This window comes from Prionailurus viverrinus, chromosome A1 (genome assembly GCF_022837055.1).
Source record: "Prionailurus viverrinus isolate Anna chromosome A1, UM_Priviv_1.0, whole genome shotgun sequence".
NCBI lineage: Eukaryota > Metazoa > Chordata > Mammalia > Carnivora > Felidae > Prionailurus > Prionailurus viverrinus.
The window spans coordinates 147176044-147198027 of record NC_062561.1 but is presented as its reverse complement, the minus strand read 5'-3'; the positions used below and the strand labels follow the sequence as shown (position 1 = coordinate 147198027).

Here is a 21984-nt window from a genome sequence, read left to right as displayed (position 1 = left end):
TCGTCCACTTCCGCAGAAGCGCATGACGTCTCTTAACTCCTGCCTTTTCCGGTTGCGAGGAACCTATCCTAGTGTCGGGGTCGCGCGGCTCAGGAGGAGGTGCCCTGACAGGCCCAACCGAACGCTGGGAGGGAACGAGAAGGGCAAGTGGGTTGGGCACGCCTCTTCCGCCCTGCGCCCGGAAGGGTGATGTGGCTGGGGCTTCGCCGGCCTCACTATGGTAAGAATTGGGGCTGTGGGGTCGCAGCTGAGCTTTGTGAAGGGGTAGTGGGCGCGAGCTAGGGCCGGAGGGTTGGACGGCGGCCTTGGGTGTGCGGGCCAGGGAGTTCAGTCACTAGCTTGATTCTGCCGGGCTCGGAAGATGCACAGGCCCGGGAACCATGTGGCCCCTGCAAGCCCAACAAGGAGAACCGGGGCCGACCGCCCAAGAAAGACCCCGCGGCCGCCGGTCCCAGCCTCTCCCGCAGAGTCCACTTTTCTGACTTGGTTCAAAGGAATTCGCTGGTCTGGCTTAACCCAGTCATTTAAATGTACTCTTTGTGGTCACTGACTCTAGGAGACGTGGAGCTTCTCAACTTCGCGCTTGTTATTTTGCGTCCTCTAATGCCCCACGGGCCTGGCCCACACCTTAATTTTTGTCTGTTGGGTTAGTGGCCTTTCAGGCCCCTTTTACTCCATTCTTTCAGTCTTAACGATACTCTTTTACAAACAGTAGATTTTAAATGATTGGCGATCTCTGCAGAAGCAGTTTTTCGCAGGAATGTACTCGAGGTGGTACAATGATTGCCTGGCCTGGGATCTTCCTTCCCCACACCTTTTTAAAGTTTTATGTATTATTTTGTGTTATTACAGATTCCTTTGATAGTTTGGGCCTCTTAGGAAAGCTTAAAACGAGTCATGAAAGTTTGCAAAAGAAATGCTTACATCTCCAGGCAGAGAAAAAGAGTTAAAGCCAGCATGGCGGGAGGAAAGATATAGTAGTATTAGTAATAGTGAAATCTCTCAAGCTATATCTGAAGCCATTTTACTTTTGTTATACTAAATGCCAGCAGCTTCTACACCAGGACCTCATGGTGCACTTAATTAAATCCACAGGCCAAATGTTGCATTTATGAGCATACTTCTGGGGAAAGGATGCATGTCTTTGATTATAGTATCAAAAGAAACCATGACTCAAAAAAAAGCTATTGTGGGGTGAAAGTTGCTGAGCTTATGTTCCAGAAGTTCCTGCAGAAACCCATACAATACTAAACCCATTGACATTTAATCGAAAATTCGTTAATTGTTTCTTGCTTTACTCCAACTACTTTGATTATAGATGGAGCATAAATCACAGGGTCTTGCCTGGAGAACATTACCACTTACAGAGGAGATGGCAGTTTATTGGGAGGTTATTCATTCCTGAGCCAAGAATTTACTCCAGCTTCTTTCCCTCTGTACCACACAATCGGATGAATACACTTGCTCTTTTTTTTTTTTTAATTTTTTAAAAATTACTTACTTATTTTGAGAGCATGAGAGAGGATCCCAAGCAGGCTCTGTGCTGTTGGCGCAGAGCTGGACGCAAGGCTTGAACTCACAAACCCTGCGATCATAACCTAAGCCGAAATCGAGATTCAGAGTCTTAACCGGCTGAGCCACCCCGGTGGCCCTACACTTGCTCTTAAAGATTGCCATTAGTGAACTGTTGCTGAACTTAGAAAATCTTCCTTTTTTCAATTTAAAAATGGTAGAGTCTGTTACTCTTTTAAATACTCTCTACCCCCAATGCTGGGTAGACCCAGAGAGCAAGTCACATGCTCTACCTACTGAATCAGCCAAGTGGCCCTAGAGACAGTTACTCTTAATTCTTGCATAGCTTCATAGATGTTAAGGTTGAATTATTTTACTCTTAGTACAAGTCAAAGATCTGTTATTTTCATCAGTTTAGTGTCTTATGATCTAGCTAATAGCAAGACAGATAATGTGTTTAAGATCATCAGTATTTAAACTGTCTAGCCATACTTGTTTTTTCAAAAGTAACAAGAATAGCTCTCGTTAGCACTTGCTGTATGCCAGGCTGTGTTCAAAAAATCAGCTTATAAGCACTGTCTTATTTCGAGTCTGTAATGTCTGAGTAGATGTTTACATGTGAAGGAAGTCAAACACAAGGAGACTGACCTGCTTGGGATTGTACACTTAGTAGTTAGTAGAGCCAGGACTCAAATTTATTTTAATATCCAGATGCCAGAAATCTTCATGCTGTTGGTAATAAAAACAACATAATGGAAGATAAAGTATGTCTTAGTGATTTGTTGCTCTCAAGTATGCCAATCTTACATGGATGGATAATAGAAACAACTGCCAGGTGGTTAGTATTTCTTTCCTGCTCTGTTCCTCTGAGCTTAGAATGTCAGCATTTTTGAGAAAGCAAGTACCCTGTAGTTCGAAGAGCTACACAATGAAGTTCCTTTTTGAATTTGCTCCTCAACTTGTGTATTTGTGAGGTAACTCAGTGATCATGACTTAAATTTGAATTACTGTATTCTAATGAATCCATTTTTAAAATGCAATTTCACAGCCATAAAAGGTTTATCAGCCATAATTATTTACAACTAGTAGAACACAATCTGATAACTATATCACTTATGAATGAATACTTTTAAGAACTTCAGAATGCCTTGTTCTCCCTAGCTCTTAACATCCTTCAAGATGTATCTCAAGCTTCATCTTTTCATAAGAAACCTTCCCTTCTTCTGTTTTCTCCTGGATCTCATTTGGGGTCTATAGTCCTTTGTATTATCTCCAGTATCCCTCCAGCGTAGCAGAAAACAGCAATACCTTGTGACCTTTATTTCTTTCTAGCTAGAGTTTCTGAAGTAGATAACCAGGTCTTTTGATATCTACATCACAATGGCAGTTAGCGAGTCCTCAAATGATTGCAAGTCTGAGGACACAAAGTCTTGCCCGGTGTCTTAAAGGAGTTCACAGTCCACTGGGGGAGATTATTAAATAAGTAAATTCAATGTGTTGTCGGAGATGATAAAGAGAAATAACGTGTAGTGGAAAGGACTTTTGAGAAATTCAATGCCCAACCAATTCAGTCCAAATCTGGGCATTGATAGTCTTTAAAATCTCCAAGTGATTCTTATGAACAGCCAAGCTTCATGCCACATTTCCGATTTCATGGTCAGAACACTTTTCTTCATAACAGGAGTTGCACTTTGTCCTTTGGAATACTTTTGTCTTATCAAATTATCAACAACATGTGAAGTATTTTTTGCTTTATTTTTTTTAAGCCTACTGCTCACCATAGTTATGTATGCTTTCTCCTATTAACACCTTTGATCCCCTTGTTGCTTTAAATTTAGATCTGTGGCGTTCATAAAATCGCTCAAAAACTAAGCAATACAAACACAGTAAATGCATTATAGATACCATGACAGTGAGATGAAACTAAGTGCAAATGACCATCTGTGTTGCCAATGGAGAACAGAATTGAGGTGCTTTTCTCTGGACTGTAGCTTTCCTCATAGCCATGAAAGTTCTGAATTTTAAGTGGAAAGTGGAAGTAGGAAAGGTCTCTCTCTACCATTTGAAAGAGGACCAGTAAGATCAAATGGCTATTTACTCTAGCTCCTCATTTTGCAATTGAAATTAAACTGCTATGTAGAGGTAATGGATTTATCCAAGAACAAATTTATATACTTGGATAATTTCCTAAATAATCCAAATGTTTAGTAGGCACTCATGTTGAGAGACCGTTATTTAACATTAAAACATTAAGCAATCCTGGTTTCTTGGTTTCATCTGAAACCAAGATAATTTGTGTATTTGGTACAATTTCAGTGCTGCCTTACAGTCAGCAACAAAGATTGATCTTAGGTGCTAACAACACCAAAAGAAAATGTTAATATTTCTGTGTGTTAATGAATGTTAGTAATCACCTGTGGTCACCTGTGTGGGGCAAGTGTTTGCACATTTACATACAGGCTTCATTTATTCCTGCATTTCCATGTTTTCTATTCTAAGAGCAAATAGTGTTACGTATAAATTTACAAGTAGAAACTAGTTAAAAAATGCTGGCCTGACCTAGAATTGTAAATGATAAAATGCTGACCCACTTTTGCAGTGCTGTATAATTTTTATCACAATTAGGTCAAATATCATTTCTGGGGTCTCCTTCCACCTCTGGAGAAGGATAAATCACTACTTTTGTGTAAAAGCAGTAAGTATTAAAACAATTAAAATTATTATTATTATTATTTGGACTTGTACAAGTTTAAGTCTTTGGTATTCAGTTCTTGTTTTAAAGTGAATTTCAGTAAAACTGGAAGAATTAATATGTCAGTCACTTACCACATAAGAGGCAATCAACATTTGAAGCCCCCAGACAGTGTTATAAGGAAGGCCCTTAATAAATTGGTTAAACAATTTGTTTTGATAATGATAAAAATAAATAAGCTACAAGGAGCTCAAGTGATCCAGGACTAATGAAAATACCGTAGGCTTAGGCAGTCTTTTCTGCAGATTAAGTACAGTTAGCAACCAGTCATTGAGCACACCAAAGAACTGTTCAGCCTATTAATATGTATATTTCTGCTGCTTTTCTCATTGCTTCTTTGTGCCTTTATACTGCTGGGATCTTTTCTCCTATTTTTCCCTCTATTCCTAATGTTTTGGGTGGTTTCTTAGACTATTTTTATATATACATCTAAAAGCAAAACCTTACACTGAACTCTTCCCTTTATATACAAACCTAGTGAAGACAGTTTTAATATTCAGGAATGACTAAAAATAAGAAATTGTATCTTCATAGATAAAATGATAAAAATTGAATCTGAAATAAATATTCCTAAGTTTTCAAATTGACTTGAGAGTAGGGAGTTTTTAAAAGATGTGTTAACATCACAAGTAATTTTTTGTTTCAGCACTAAGCTTTGCATCAAACATTCTGCATCAATTCACTGATAAATTTTTTTCTTTAGTGGTGGCCAGATGAAAGTCTGGATTATTTTCATTATTTCAGATTGCTTAACAAATTGTGATTTACTTCAGAATGGTTATACAAAGTGACTTGTTGAGTTTATTTCCTTCACATTTGGATAATTTGATTTAGTACAATAGCACTAATTATTTGAAGCATATGAGAAGGTCTGATCAGCTGTGAGTAGTAGATAGGGCTGGAGTGTGGAGGGATAATAAAAGGCGCCTTCGGAGAAAAATATTTTAGGATCTCCACCGTATCATTTCGAAGAATAAACACAACTCTCAGACTAATGGTCAAAAGGCAAGGCTGCTGTGATCCACAACCCCAAGTATTACTGTCCTGGTTGTATTTGAGGCTATGCTCCAGAGAGTGTCATAGGTAGCCCTGAGTTGAGGGAATGTTATTGGATGCCTCTTAATAAAAAATATTTGTTAGGTATGATAGACAAAATGCCCTCCATCACTTCAAAAACACAAAACAAAAAAACAAACCCTGTAAATATGGTATCTTATTAAGCAAAAGAGAACTGGCATATGGGATTAAGCTAAACATTCTCGAATGGGAAGATTATCTGGAATTATGGGGACAGAGAGAAATTTAATCATAAGATTTCCTTTAAGAAGTAAGTAGTAGGGTGGCTTAGTCGGTTGAGCGTCCCAATTCTGGACCTTGGCTCAGATCGTGATCTCACAGTTTGTGAGATTGAGCCCTGCATCTGTGCTGACAGCTCAGAGCCTGGACCCTGCTTTGGATTCTGTGTCTCCTCTTTCTGCCCCTCCCCTGCTCATGCTCTGTCTGTCAAAAATAAAATAAATGTTAAAAAAAAAAAATAAGCAGTCGGGTCATAGTCACAAAAGAAGTATCAAGGTCCCTGTGATGATTCACTAGCCAAGAATTGCAGAAAGCCTCTAGAAACTGGAGAAGGCCAGTAAACAGATTTTTTTTTCCTAGAGCCTCCAAAAGGAATGATTTATAACTCCTTAGTTGCAACGTCAATTATTTGATGTTTAATAGCTGAATTTGTTAAACTGGGTAGCATACCATTGTATACCTCCCTGGTGTTGTCTGACTGAAAATTATGTAAATAAGCCTTAGACTTGAGAATTATCTGAGGTTCTAGAATTTTCTGCCAGCCAGCTAGCGTACTCCATCATCCAGGCAGAGTCAGAAGAACACTCATATGCAAGTACTGTGAAGCTGGCTTCTTGGTAGGACTTTCTTTGAATTCCAGTTGGTGACCAAACAAAGTTTAGATACTGAGAGGGAATTAACCTTGGGCCTTGATTTTACCCTACACCCTGGGCCCTTAACATAAATGTAAGGGTATTGCTTCTTCCATTTGCATTTTCCAAAATACCATTGATAAGTAAATATAAATGCAGAGCAGTGCTTGGCAGTTTCTCTGGAATAGTTAACAAAATATTCAACAGTCTAATCTACGTTTTTTTTAATAGAATACACTGTTGATTTGGCATTTATGCTCTTGAATTTGTTAAAATTGTTATTTTGCAGTTTTCAAGTTGCTGTTCATTCAGCATTTTTCAGTGACTTCTGTGCGCTATTCTGTTTAATAGGCACAAGGGGTTGATAAGTACCTCAGTAAAATAGAGGAGACCATTACAGTTTGATGGGTGCTATCATATATATATACACCTGCACAATTATCTCAACCTCTGCTTGGTGTAGCAAGTGGGGACAGGGAAGACTTCACAGAGGGGACTCAAGTTGAAACCAGAAGTTTGAGTCAGTTCACCATGCAGGCAAAAATAGTCTGCAAAAACACAGAGCACCTTGAAAAAGATGTCATGATCTGAACAAAACAGTAAATTAACTTTATTTCCCTTATCACCTTTTTAAAAATCTTTTCTATTTTGTAATCTTAGCTTCTTCCTTTTTAATAACATTTTTATAACTTTATAACATTTTAATAACATTTTAATTTTGTAACATTTTAACAACATTTTAAACAAATCCTAATTATTTTGCTACAAGAACAGGAACATCTGTTTCCTTTAAACCTTAGACTAAAATTTTGTGTCGGCAGACAACAGATGCTAAGCTTTAAAAGGAGTGCTTAGGTACAGTAAGCAGTGGTAGGCTAATGTCTGGATGTTTGAAACATTCTTTTTTGGTCAGTCTGAGTACATGTAAAAGACTATATACCACCTAAGATTATCTGTTTAAATCTTAGGGTCTATAAACCCTAGAAACAAAGTTGTCTGTATCTTATATTGCACACTTGTAACTGGTTTTCATTTATAAATTGTTTCACACACAAATGTATACATACACATTCCAATTCTTTAATAACAGGCATGTCTCTAAGTGCCCCTTAAATTCTTTTACTATATAAAAATTCAAACACAAAGGTAGGAAGAAGAGTATAATGAAGCCTCATATACTCAGCATTTCATCATCAACCACACTCCTCCCATCACACAAAATGGATTATTTAGAAACCAGTCCCAGACATCCTATCATTTAAGCATTTTTTTTAACTAGACATTTAGGGAAGGAAAAAGTACACATTGCAAAATTGGGAGATTTAGATACTCCATCAGGAATGCGATAAACCTATGTGGCAAACTGATTGCCCAGCCAGTTTACTGCATAGGTCCTTTGCTTAATACAGTAAGTCTGCTCATTATTCCCTGAACATGCAAGTTCTCGATTCTATGGGGATGTTTTCCATGCTCTCGTCTCTTCTGGAGCCTGCTATTTGCCAATCCAATTGTGCCCTTTCATGATTTGACTTCAGTCCTTGCTTTCTTCTTGAAGCTTTTCCTGACTTTTCTTTATGAAAACAGCATTTTTTTTGTCCACATGGCTTAGTAACTAACCACTTACATATGCTACAAGGAGTTGCTGTTTACTTGTTAAAAATACATGACCTGTTCTAACTTGATTGTAAATGCTGTATGCCTCAGTTGTCTCATGTATAAAATAAAGGTATTAGTAACACCTACCTCAAATATACCAGGATAAACAAGATAATCCAAAAGAAGCTCTCAGTGAATATCAGTTATCATTAGCTATAAACTCCTGAAGGGAAGGAATCCTGCTGTGTCTTTTTTAATCCTGTGTCTAGCCTCATGCCTCAGACACCAAAGATACTAAATACATGTTTAGTTACTTTGGCTGGAAAGAAATCTGTGCTTTATATTTCATGAGGTTGTTATCAAATACTATATCAATAAATTCATAATACATGTTCAAAATACGGTCTTTAAAAGACAAGCATTGTGAAATACTGTGTTTTCTATATTAACATTTATCTTTAGAGTTCATTTATTGATTTAAGTTATAAAATTTGTATCACTTGTTTTCACAGATGTAAAATTAAAATCCAGTTCAGAAAAAAACCAAGCCATATTAAACTTTACCTTTGTGTATCCATTAAGAAATGATTTACAAGCAAAACAACTATTAATAATGCAAGTCATTTTTTATCTTTTTCAGACTATAAATATAACACTTAGGAAATTACAGAAATCCAGAAAAGTTGAGAATTGGGTTAAAAACCTTCCAGAGATAATCCATTACAGAGATAATTATTCCAGAGATAATTTTGGGTACTGTTTTCCCCACTGTTTGTCATTGTACATAAGCATTTTTTGTCCTTAATATTGGCAAATGACGTAATTATCTTAATGTTTTAAATAGTTTGTACATATTTGCCATAAAAACATATAAGAGGTTAAAAAATATTGATAGCTTCTGACATGTCTAGTTCTTCTTTTAGGATTCTTCTGGCTATTCTTGCTTTATTTTTCCATATGAACTTCAAAGTCAGTTGTCTATTTTGAAAATAACTGGTTGGTGTTGAGTACACTGTAAACTTACTGATTAGCTTTATGATGTTACCTTCCAGTGTAAGAACCTCATATACCACTCCATTCTAATTTTATGTTTTTCGGTATGTTTAAAGGTTTTGTCAATTTTGTTCTTTAATGCCAGTACTGCATTTTTTGTTAGGCTTATTCCTGGATATTTCAGCTTTTTATTCTAGTTGCTGTTACAAATAGAGACTTTTTTTTTCCATTATGTCTTTCAACCAGTTGGTAATACAGTCATGAAGCTACTGATTTAAATATTTAAGTTGTGTACCCAGCCACACCCAATTCCCTTATTGTCTGTAATTGTTTTTCACTAAATTCTTTTGGGCTTTTCAGGTAGCACTTAACATTTACAAGTAACAATTTTGCCTTTCTCAAAAAATTTTTATAACTCCTATTCTTTAACTTCTGACACTATGGGAGGTGCCTCTGGATTTAGTAATTAAGCGTGTTGCTAGCTGCTGTGTAAGATTGATGTATTTTATCTACCTGTGTAAAATGGAAACACTTTTTCTTTATTATTTATATAGTGGTATTCTTTCACCTTCAAAAATTTGTTTTATTTATTCAGCCATTACTTCTTGGTCTGCTCTGTGGTAGGTGCCTTGTCAGGTGCTGGAGTTCAGAGTCTGATAAGGCAATGTCCACTTTCAGGGATGAGTATTATAAAATGTGTAACAGTTTGTGTGGGAACAGAAAGGAGAGTTTTTTATGAAATAGGAGAAGGGAGGCAGATAGGTCCAAAGAAACTTCCCGGAAAAGATGATGTTTGAGCTGAATTTTGGGTAGACTAAATCCGCCTCCATTTTACTTTGACTGAAAAACTGTGATTTCCAATCATTCCTGTGTTAAATTATTTCAATAACTTTAAAAGAACCAACAGTGAAAGAGCAAGTGGTTTTCTTTCACCAAAACCTAATAGCCTAGTATTAGTCAATGCATGGAACATGATTGCTTAAATTTAAAACATTCTTACTCTAAAAGAATTTAAGAATTGAAAGAAACTTGAGCCAGCATTTAGTCTATATCCCCGCTGTCCACCAAGGTTTACAGATGTGAAAGACAGCCTTAGGTCAGTGATTCAGCTGAAGTCCTATGGCCAGCTACAGGCAGAGCATGGAGACTCTCTGTCCTGCCTCATAGTCTGGGTTCCTAGAACATCTGTATTAATTACATAATGATTGAGTTTTGGTGAGTTCCTTGGATTCATGACATTTTTGGTAATGTTTTCAAATTCTTGAATTTAGAATTTTTGTTGCATCTTCTGCATTCCTTAGCCCAAAGAATGGAGAGGAAAGTACACTCTCTGAATACCTTATGATTTGGGGTTTTAAGTATTCTCAGACATGTCATTCTGTTTGCCTTTTTTGAAGAACAAAACTATGATTCCTAATATGGAATTGTCTGGCAGTTTTTACCTATGCGGTTTTTCTTGTGATATTAATTTTTCTTTTTCTCTTTTTTAGTCTGCCATTTTCAATTTTCAGAGTCTGTTGACTGTAATCTTGCTGCTTATATGTACCTGTGCTTATATCCGATCTTTGGCACCCAGCCTCCTGGACAGAAATAAAACTGGGTATGTTACTAATGATATTTAATCACCCATATTAGTTCTTATAGACATTGAGGGTAAATTACCATAAAAGTCATTAAATAATTTAATTCCTATATATAAATTATTTTTATAATAACTTTTTACATTATTTTCTCCTCTGTTTTTCAAAATCTGAAAACTTTGGGGATGGCTGCGTGGCCCAGTTGGTTAAGTGTCCAGCTCTTGGTTCCAGCTCAGGTCACGATCCCATGGCTCATAGGTTCGAGCCTCATGCCAGGCCCCACACTGACAGTACAGGACCTACTTGAGATTCCCTTTCCCTTTCTCTCTGCCTCTCCCCTGCTCAAGTTTTCCCCTCTCTCTCTCTCAAAATAAATGGATAAATAAACTTTAACAAAATATATTTTTTAAAAATGGAAAACTTTCTATTCATAGAATCTTACTAAATACGATAAATACCAGAAGTAACCTGAAATGTGTTCAACTAAAAAAAAAAGTGTATTTAAAAAAAGATAGAGTTGTGTTTTTTTCTGGGATTAGAAATACAGTTTAGTACTTTCAAAGACAGTATTTCGCCTTACTTTTTATAGAATAATTGGTAAAGTTGGTATTAAAAACAAAGTTATGTTTCTGAAGCATTTAACAGTTTGCAAGCACTGTGTCCATAAAAATAATAATGTAGACATTCCCTCTCCAGTGTAAGACTGCTCTAATCATATGAGCTCCCTGTCAGTATCATAAAGCAAACATCTTTAGAGAAATTTATGTAGCTAACTTAATACAGTAATAAAAATTAAGTCTTGGGCATGTCACATCTGTTTTATTATATGTTCATACCCTGAAAAAAATCTGAGCTTAATATGATACGCAGAACTAAAATTTTTAAGTGCCATATTCACAATACAGAAATATGGGGCAACTGGATGGCTCAGTCAGTTAAGCGTCCAACTCTTGATTTTGGCTCAGGTCATGATCTCACAGTTCCTGAGATGGAGTCTAGTTTGGGCTCATGCTCACAGCACGGAGCCTGTTTGGGATTTTCTCTGTCCCTCTGTCTCTGCTTGTCCCCCATACATGCACACGTGTGCATACACTCTCTTTCTCCCTCTCAAAATAAGTAAGCTTTAAAAAAAGAAAAAAACATAATACAGAAATACATGTTGAATTAAACCAAAAGGAAGAGTATATTAAAAAACAGAGACCATGTGGTGGGAGCTGTGTACATTTTATTTGCCTTGCATATTTATTAATTTATGTGAATACTTTTCTTAATCGTTTTGTTTTTTTTTTTAACTTTATTTTGAGAGAGGGAGGGAGAGCACATGAGCATGTGAGCAGGGGAGAGGCAGAGAAACGGGAGAGAGGGGAGAGAGGGAACGAATCCCAAGTAGGTTCCATGCTGCCAGCACAGAGCCCAACATGGGACTCAAACTCCTTTCTTGATAAAAGCCTATATCTGTTTAATCCTTTTAAGAAATAAAAGCTGAAAGAATACTTCACATTGGAATAATTGTCTCCAAACCTGTATCAGGCCAGATTAGGATCCTGCAAAGTCAAATTTTGCTTTTCCACTAATAAAAATCTACAAGAGGCAAGTTGGTAGATACTCAACTGTGAAAGTAATAATTTCTGCTTCTCTTTCCTTTACTTCCATTTTATCTTTGAGTTCATAATTAGCATTTATCCAAACATTCCATTATCTAAATTATTTGGTTTTTGTTACCATTTCTTCTTCTTATTTATTTTTTTTATTTCTTTTTTTCAACATTTTTTATTTATTTTTGGGACAGAGAGAGACAGAGCATGAACGGGGGAGGGGCAGAGAGAGAGGGAGACACAGAATCGGAAACAGGCTCCAGGCTCTGAGCCATCAGCCCAGAGCCCGACGCGGGGCTCGAACTCACGGACCGCGAGATCGTGACCTGGCTGAAGTCGGACGCTTAACCGACTGCGCCACCCAGGCGCCCCTTCCTCTTTATTTATTAGGGTTGTTCAGACATGTGTAAAGGAATAAGTAGAAGCTCTAATCAGTTGTGAATATTGAAAATCTCGTGATCCTGTTCCAATAAACTGATAATCTATTGCTAGGTAAAATAGCAATACTGAGGTTATTTGTCCATCAGTTTTTATCACAATCCCCCTCTTCCTTCATAGACATTGATTTCTCTTCACTCCACCTTTTTTTCCTCTGAAGTCCTCTTGCACTAAGTCTTTATTCATTTTAATCCTTTGTCCATTTGTTGAAATTATATAGTACTATGTCAGTTTGTTGAAGTTGTATAATCTTATGTGTTGCTTAGTTGTGCATGAAGCCTTTCCTCCCCTGACGATTAACTTAAAGCATATGTTAGAAACCAATAAACATTCTCATTGATCTGTTCCTTGGTATTGGAATATAATACATAACACCTACCTAATAACATATTTATTTATTTCATTAAAAAATAATCACATAACAGGGCACCTGCGTGGCTCAGTTGGTTGAAAATCCAACTCTTGGGGCACCTGGGTGGCACAGTCAGTTGGGCGTCCGACTTCAGCCAGGTCACGATCTCGCGGTCCGTGAGTTCGAGCCCCGCATCGGGCTCTGGGCTGATGGCTCAGAGCCTGGAGCCTGTTTCCGATTCTGTGTCTCCCTCTCTCTCTGCCCCTCCCCCGTTCATGCTCTGTCTCTCTCTGTCCCAAAAATAAATAAACGTTGAAAAAAAAAATTTAAAAAAAAAAATCCAACTCTTAATTTCGGCTCATATCATGTTCCTAGGATCTTGGGATCCTGCCTTATGTCGGGCTCCTGTGGAGCCTGCTTAAGATTCTCCCTTTTCCTTTCTTTCCCCTGCTAATGTGCACACTCTCTCTCTAAAAATAAAATAATAATCATAGTATTTCATTAAAAAATAGTCACAATGCTTATGCTTTCCAATACAGTTATGGAGAAAGTAGATGGCATGTGGAAATGTCTGCTCCTCATTCCTTTGGGAGCAGGAAGACATCCATTACATGCTACATTGAAAAAGGAGTTCTCAGGGCTGCCAGCCTTACAGTAGAGGCTGAGTAGTAGTATATTTCTCCTACATAGAAGACCAAAGAAATGGCATGCTTCTGTTTGTACTGTAAAGCATATACTGGTCCATTCAGCTCTTAAAAGGCTTTTTTTTTTTTTAAACTTTGTTTCTGTTTCTATAAATGTTAGGCCCCATTTTATTTTGACTTGTATATAAGAAATATTTTCTCCAGGAGAAATTTTTACAGGCCATTGTCCTTTTGTTACAATATGCGTTTTTATGAGATTCATAGTAAACTGCCCTTTCATTACAGTGAGTATTCCATGTTTAAGTAAAGATGTATAGAGACCAGTTGGATAAAGCAGGTTCTTGATGACTTCACTGTTGAAAATAACAACTTAATTTTTTACTGCTTCAAATAATACAGAACTAAAAAGCAGCAATAAAAGATTGCTACTTTTCTCATTGACTATTATCATAGACCTGATTAGTTCTATCAGCAGATATATTTACTGGCTTACAGGTATAGAAACCAAGCAGCATAATTGTATTGGTTTTTACTAACTAATTAAGTTTCTGTGTTAAATAAATAGCATTTATTTATTAATTAATAAATAGCATATTACAGAAATATGTCTAGGTAGGGAAATACATGGGAAAGGCCAAAGTGATACTGATAAATCTCTAAGTTGCCCGAGTTAGGAAACTTTCCATGTATCTAGGTTTTAATATACCATGTTATCACAATTTCCTAATGATGCTTTGAGTTATTTCTAGGTTAGCAAACCTGAAATCACCCTGATTGTGATCATATGATTTTAGATTATGTTCTTTGGGACTATAAGCTTCTCATGCAGGAGCTTCAAGTATCCTGCCTCTGAATCCTTCAGCCAGAGTAGCTTTAAATCCACAGTGCATGTTCCACTCAGTAGATTTTTACAGTCAAAGAACCATGGCATTGCATGTCACTAACCAGTTGCCTTCCATTTTTTGGTGAAATGTAAGCCAATTTTAAGTGATATCTGAAGTTACTGTCACATGTGCCTTTAACCTTTTACTGAATACAGAACATATTAGTCACTACTCTGAAGAGTTTCTGTGTAATAACTCATTTAATCCTTATAACAACCCTATAAGGGTGAGTGTTATTAAAGAGAAAATAACTTCTTCAGAGTTAATGCAACAATTAAGTAGAATTAAACTTAAGCACAATCTGACCCTTATATTATCCTACATTATTTCCAAGAATATGTTTGATTTTTGTCCTTTTATTCCTATAGGAAAGTTGCTTCACCTGCCAGAATATCCATCCTTCAAAATAAACGTCTATGTTTGCCCATTTCATATCATCTGAACTAAGAGACATTTTGCTTTGAGGTCAGGAAGTTACACTTCAGAGGAGGAATACATATAGAACTTAACTGAAGCAGTATTTTCTTTCAGTCTTAACCACTCAGATACAATAATTCATCAGCCAGCCATCTCTTTTGGCAAAAAGTATATCAATTTACCTGAAATTTAAGTATTTTGATATTGTTACACCAGTCCTAACCCACTGCAATAAGTACTGCTGATCTGTCTTGACTTTTAGCAATGTATAATATCATTTGTAATTCTGTTCTTTTGTCAAAACAACAAAATAGTTGCCTACAATGTTTTGTATCTTTTAGCTACCTCTATTCATTGAATGATTCGGTTGCTTTTCTTTTAAAGGCAGTACTTTTTATACATGCCAAAGAAGTGAAATACACATAATTTGTATTCAACTCATAGTATGTTCATTCATAGAATTGAAATGAACATTTTCATTGTAATTCTTATTTCCAGAATGTATGTATTTTAATTGCCATATTTAACTCATATAGTGTTCCCAAACTAGGATTTTGTACTAATATTGAAAACATAGCTACATATTTTTATATTCTCTCTTACTGAATGACATAGCTATGCAAATGCTATCATTGGAGTTCATGGCTATGAAGTATTTAAATACAGAACTACATTCTGTAAAAATGTAGTTTCTTTAGTGTGAGAGTTTTATTTTTAAATGTCAAAATCCTACCAAATCAACCAAATGTTCGTTTACCATTTTTTCAAAATTAATGTTTATGCAAATTGGCATATGTATTTTCTACTTTTAAAAGTAAAGCAACTGAAGTTGACTGAATTAATTCTACAAAAAAAAACCCTGTGCAAATTTTTGCCAGTCATATTAATTTACTGTGTGTTTAACCTAGGATACTGCATATATCCCAGTTTATGACAATTTATGTACACTAACAGTTGATAAGTTCATGTGGCTTCCTTTCCTACAAAGATGGTGGCTCAATAGCAAATAAATTTCAGTTTTTGAAGCAAAGTATCAAAAGAGAAAATGCCAGTGTATAATGAATTCTCTATATGATACTGAGAGAATGATTTACTTTTCCCACTAAACAATAGCTACTTTCTCCTTTTTTTACTCTATGCAGATTGTTGGGTATATTTTGGAAGTGCGCCAGAATTGGTAAGTGTCCTTCTATAACTTCCACATCATCAGCTGTAAGTTTATAGAGTTCTACCAAACTTTTTCTTGTGCTAAAACTAGACATGGTGGATACCTCATAATACTTCATACACAGGGAAATGGAAAATACAAGAAAAAAATCTTAATTCAGATATCAAATACTATGCTTTGCTGGTGTTGAGGAGATTTCAGACAAACATTTATAGTTTTATGCACACATGCATATAGTATACAATATGCTGCTCTGTAGAATTTGTACTGTTTTGGTCACTAAGGATGAATTTCCCATCTAATGAAAGGCTTGCTAACCAACTGTCTAAACATAATCATTTTACTGCCTTATGCTAAGTCCTAGAATGTTGTTTTTAGAAAGCAATAACTGTTTCACCTGTCAAATTCATGTGATCATAGCTGAGTTTTGTTCTGATTAAAGTTAAATGTGATTATCTTCTAACTTTTCATAATAAAATTTGTGGTGTTTTTGTGTTTATGTTTAGATAGTAATATACCCTTGTCTCATCCCTGTGTGTATATGACATTTAGCACAGTGCCTAGCTCATAGTAGACTCTCAAATGATTGGCAAGTGAATGAATTACAATGTATTTTACTGATACAGTTTACCAGTGTTCCTGAATAATAGAGTATACCCTTTTTAACATCGCTGGTTCCAAAATACTTCAGAGCATTTTTACTTGTTCCACTTGGACTGAAAATGAATATTTCTTCTCCACCTTGGAATTATTTACATGACCCCCTCAAAAAAAAAGGTTGATTTTAATGTTTTCCCAATATTTAATTTGTATATAACTACTTTTTTCTTTTATAAAGTTATGAGACTTCAAAGACAAATTTTCCTATATTTGACATTTACTCTAGTTAGCCAACCTGACCACAGCCTGAATTACCCCAACGAGTCACTTTGAATAGAGAAAAATTAGGAGTCATGTCCCTTAGATAATGTGTGTTCTATTTAGAGTATTAGGTTTTATTTTGGATTCACTTCTCAGAAATGTGGAAAATTTAAAAGATGGTTCATAACAGGAAACAAAATTGATTAAAGATTGAAAACTACAAACTAAGTTCTTATAATATCTAGACATTTTTCTAAAGAATACCTGAGAATGGGTGTAATATATCTGAAGATATTATAGGTATAACCTAGTCTCAACTAAGGACTAAAAATTAATTGTGAGAGTTTCTAATTCTTTAGCATCTTCTAAGATTCATATGTTGTTAGCCACTGAAATAAATAATTATGAGAGAGCAAGTTTTCTTCCCTTGAGCTTTTAGTGATAGGCAAGAACCATTAACAGGAGAACTTGTAAGCATCCTACTAAATTATATAGAAATCCTTTTAAAATCTGCTATGATGAGATTATAAGAATCTTTAGCCAGATTTCTTGCCAGAAAATGACAGTAGTGTATAGAGGCACCTAAAACTACTTCCTTCAAGGCCCTCATTCTAATGTATTGACTACTGAAGCAGGCATCCTTTTGAGAATTCACTGTGCTTTTAACATGTTAAACTGTCCTTCCTCAGTGTTCTTTGTCATACTTTATTATCTCTTAGGGTGATAGACATGAGAATTCTTCTTTTATAGGAAGAAAATTGACTTCAGAGAGGTAAAGCACAGATAAAGCCTAGCTAAGTAGTTATCAGGACATTTAAACCCACCCCCCCACCCCCCCCACCGAAGACATTTTTGATTGTCATAACTAGATGGGGGAGGAAGGTATACTGAGTATAGGTCATTGATATTGCTACATATCCTACAACGCACTGAGCAGCCCCTCGCAGAGAATTAGCCCAAAATGTCAGTAGTACCAGAGTTGAGAGGGCCCAACCTAGATTTGCAGAGATTTGTGATGCAGCCTTACCTGACATCTAGTGCCACTCAACAGCACAAAGCCTGAAGTAACAGTAGAAATCTTAATCACTTGAAAAATAACAAAGGGAGAGATAAAGAGAAGAGCACCCTTGATGGCTAATGCTGATTGATAGAGAGTAGCAAATGTAAATATATGCAAATTAATGTAGTTTCAAAGCCAAGGTACCCAGAAAAAGAAACAATATTGTCAAGGACAGAGTCGAAAGAAACCCTCAAGGAAACTGCAAGGAAACTGCGAAGAGAGAACATAATGGAAGAACAAAACTGTCCTAATAGAGTCATAGTCTCTGTGTCAGTAATACTGAAAGTTCATTGGTAAAAATAAAAAGTCTGCAGTGAGGGGGCAGAGTTTTCACCTCAATAGGATGAAGTTGCTAAGTCACAAATAAAAGTTCTTTAAGGTATTAAATTAAGTATCAAGGTATTTTAAATCCATTTTATATAATAAATTAGAGAAGTCTGTACAGCTTCATTCAGTAGCCAACCCAGGTGACACTTTTCACAATGGTTACTTTGAAGTATAACTGAAAATTTAAGGCGTTTAGTTTGTAGCTTTCATAATGATTGCCTTCAGTATCATCCATTGTTATTGTCTTAATCAGACAATAACTGAAATAATCAGAAAACTGCCTTTTCTTTTTGCTTGGTCAGTTATTGTCTTCATTGTTCCTCTTAACAGTATGAATGCCATAGGTTAAATGGTTCAGTTAAACTATGCATTCTTGCCACTGATGTGTAAGCATTAGCTTTTCATTTTGGCAAAATGGCTCAGAAAATGTTAATGCTGATATACTCCTCTCTTATCTTGACACAGAATATATCCACCAAGAAAGGATGCAGTTTTAATGGGAAAAGGCCCAGCCAAATCATCTTATCATGTTACACATCACGTTACAGCAACTGTTTCACATTCACTTAGACAGACCTAAGACCAGACGAGAAGTAACATTCTTACCCAAGTTCAACCAAAGATGTTTAGCTCTACCACATGGCAATCTCTTTTAAGAAAATTAAAAACAGGAAAATGAAACCCATATGTAAATTATAGCATTCTGAGTTGGAAGATGAGGAAGAGAAGAACTTCCTCAAAAATTAATCTCCAGCAGATGGAAAATTCAGGGCAATTTAATTTCTTCTTTTAGGTGTTTAATAAGACTATATTAGACAATGAGATTATCTAGCCCTAACTAGAGTGACTGGCTTGCTTATGAAATCCACTTGAAAACTATGTCTGAATAGTTTGGTTTTGTTTGATTATTTGAGTGTTGCCTCAAAAGAATTAACATTGTTTAAAAATGATGTCCCAAGTTATTTTTTAGTTTTAAAAGATTTTTTTTTTTCCAATTGAGATAGTGGCATTTTGAAAATGCTGCTGTCTCACTTTTTAGAATTTCCTTTAGCTAGAAAGCAGTCCCCTAAATGTCTCTGGATAGAAAAACACCAAATGTTTCTTTTATTTGTATGTGTGTAATATCTTCTATGAACACTGTCATTGAGCAGACACAAAGATATAAAGTTAGTAACAATATGACTGTGAGCTCTTTGAGGAAGCTCTGAAAATGAAAATGACCTTGAGGATTTTAGTTGATGAGAATGGCAAAGATTGGCATTTGCCAGAGGTAGTTAACTTACCAAATGAAATGGTTTGTCACCGAAGGAACTTAGTTACTGGGAGGGAGCTGATTTTAAACACCACAGAAAAGCACAAGTGAGGGGAGCATACACAATCTCTACTACAGGACACCAGGTATATGCCATGATTATTTCTAGAAATAGCATGTCACTCCCTCTTCCTTCTTCCTTTCTTTCACACCCTCAGAGCAGCAGAAATGTCTGGTGCTTTGTGGAACTGTACAGCCATTCAATTAATGAACAAACAGGAAAAGAACAAGATGACGTTGGGATAACTCAATCACAGAATCTCTAATCTGTTTGCAAGACAGTTTCACAAGCCACCTCCATTCTGCTTCATGGGAGGGAAGCTCTCCAAATACAAACACTTTTTAGACACATGTGAGAATTGACTCCTATAAAAGTGGTTGTTTTAAGTTCTACATTCCTAACCCAAGAGCTACACTATAAATCATTTCATATGAAATCCAGGTCAGAAATAGTTTCTTCTAAAATGTTTCTTTATGAAGCATTTTATACCCTTTCTCTTTAAAGTTTTTATTTAAATTCCAGTTGACATACAGTGTAATAGTAGTTTCAGGTATAACAGTATGATGATTCAGCACTTCCATATGCCACCCAATGCTCATCACAGGTGCCCTCCTTAATCCCCATCACCTATTTCACCCATTCCCTGCTCACTTCCCCTCAACCATCAGTTCTCTGTCGATAAGTCTTTCTTGCTTTGTATTTTATGTCTGCTTTCTTACATGAAGTTTTATTGATCACTCTCGTGTTAAATTGCGACCAATCAAGAAAAAAATATATAGCTGAAAATTGTATGCCAAATTTCTTTTCATAGGTAGAAATTTCCTTTTTTAAAGGAAAAAAAGCGATTTTTTTGGCCTTAATTGAGTTGTTTGAGATAGTTTCTCTTGAATCTCTGTCCTACATTCTGTGTTGTATTTTTTCAATATCTAGGTTTATGCAGTGGCATAGGAATGGTGCATTAAGGGTTTTCTAAACACATGAAAAGGAGGTGGTCTTAGAAATAAATCCGTGTAATTTAGCTCATTCTGTGTTGTGCTGCTTTTATGTTATATCTAGTTCTTGTTTTGGCCATCCCCCAATGTGTGGGCCTTCTAGGCAAGAACTTTATCTTGATTCTTCTATATCCTTCTCCCATAATAAGTAATAACCTTATCATATCCATGTTAACCACTCAGTGAATCAACATGAATATCTCCCTTTTTTCCAACAGGTGAACGGAAGAGTCCTTACGTTGCAGTATGCTGTATAGTGATGGCTTTCAGCATTCTCTTCATACAGTAGCTCGGAAAAATATCAGAATTTAATTGCCATCGGATTACAGTATGAAAAAAGGACTTATCTATAGAAAATAATGGAAAGAATGGTTAACCCTTTTATCTCTGAACATTGAATGAGATAAATTTTTCCAGCTGCTGTTATCTATTTTTGTTATTGGACCAATGTTCTATGTAAATAGGATGTAACCATTTAATACGCAGAGTTTAATATGTCTGTAACAATCAACCTCTGTACTCTCACTACAATATTACATTCTGCAAATGTTATTCTGTTATGTCGGATACCAGTTTTTAGTGAGGTATCTCTTAAGACATAGAATAGAAAACAAAATTGGTAAATTATTCCACTTCCTTTCACTGTGATTTGGAAATGATTAATCTTTATAGAATGAGACATTTTTCTGGGCTAGCTTTTTTACTGGGGGGGAAAAAAAAGGTTTAATTTGTGTTGGTAAGGATTGCATTCATATTTAATAATGCTTGCTTTTCCTGTGGCCACACCAGACCATTAACAGAGTACATCTAAGCAAACTATATAGTGTACTACAGGCATTTCAACTATAGAAAACAAGCCTGTGTGGTTCTTAAGGTAAATGAGATGTGACTTAAGAGTACTATTGAGAAAATGTCCATATGTAACATAAAAGTTTAGAATAGATGACTGGTCCAGTAGCCTCTGAAAACTCTAGATAAGTATGGATAAATATCTTACGAATAAATTGACCAGCTGTCATTCTCTGAATAAGACTACATTCTTAGAGTGAAAAGAGCAAAATAGAACAATTCAGAATGATAATCCTGTATGTGTCTTTCTTTTTAGTGTCAGGTCTCCAGTTTTAATTGCCCCAAAATGCAAACTGAATTTTTTTGTTTTTAAATACAGCACTTTAAATCTAGTTTACTTTTTGTGTGTCATCTTGAACTGGAATCTGCTGTGTAACTCAGTAGGCGATGGTAAACAGTTTTCAAATCTGCTTGTCTGTATACCTTGGCATAAGTGTCTTTGAGTTTTGATAATAAAGACCTTCAATAACCTTCATCAAAGCAAGAGAAACATTTGGAATATGACATAAATTTTGCAGTAGAGCAGTTAATAAAAGGTCATAGGTTCCTTTTTTTTTTTAAGGTTTAACTGAAATTCTGTTAGAATTTCAAAGCTAGGGGGAACTTAAATATCTTAGCTAAAAATTGCCCATCATAGGTAGTACTAATTAGATATTATCCTTAGATATTAATTCCTTTTCTCTTTTTAAGAAAAGAAAATTATTTAGAATTATTTGAAAATGA

At 35.7% G+C, this 21984-nt stretch overlaps 1 protein-coding gene and 1 non-coding gene across 2 annotated transcripts; both read left to right on the top strand.

The window, feature by feature from the left end:
• The first annotated feature begins 136 nt into the window (after positions 1-136).
• On the top strand, positions 137-21736 carry TMEM167A (transmembrane protein 167A). The gene is made up of 4 exons (XM_047863667.1): positions 137-220; positions 10272-10381; positions 15834-15868; positions 20631-21736. Exons 1-4 carry the CDS (start codon positions 218-220, stop codon positions 20699-20701), a joined length of 219 nt encoding a protein of 72 aa, XP_047719623.1. The 5' UTR covers positions 137-217; the 3' UTR covers positions 20702-21736.
• LOC125147563 (small nucleolar RNA U109) lies at positions 13302-13436 on the top strand. The gene has a single exon (XR_007145241.1). It is a non-coding gene; the product is annotated as a small nucleolar RNA U109 (small nucleolar RNA).
• Positions 21737-21984: the final 248 nt, after the last annotated feature.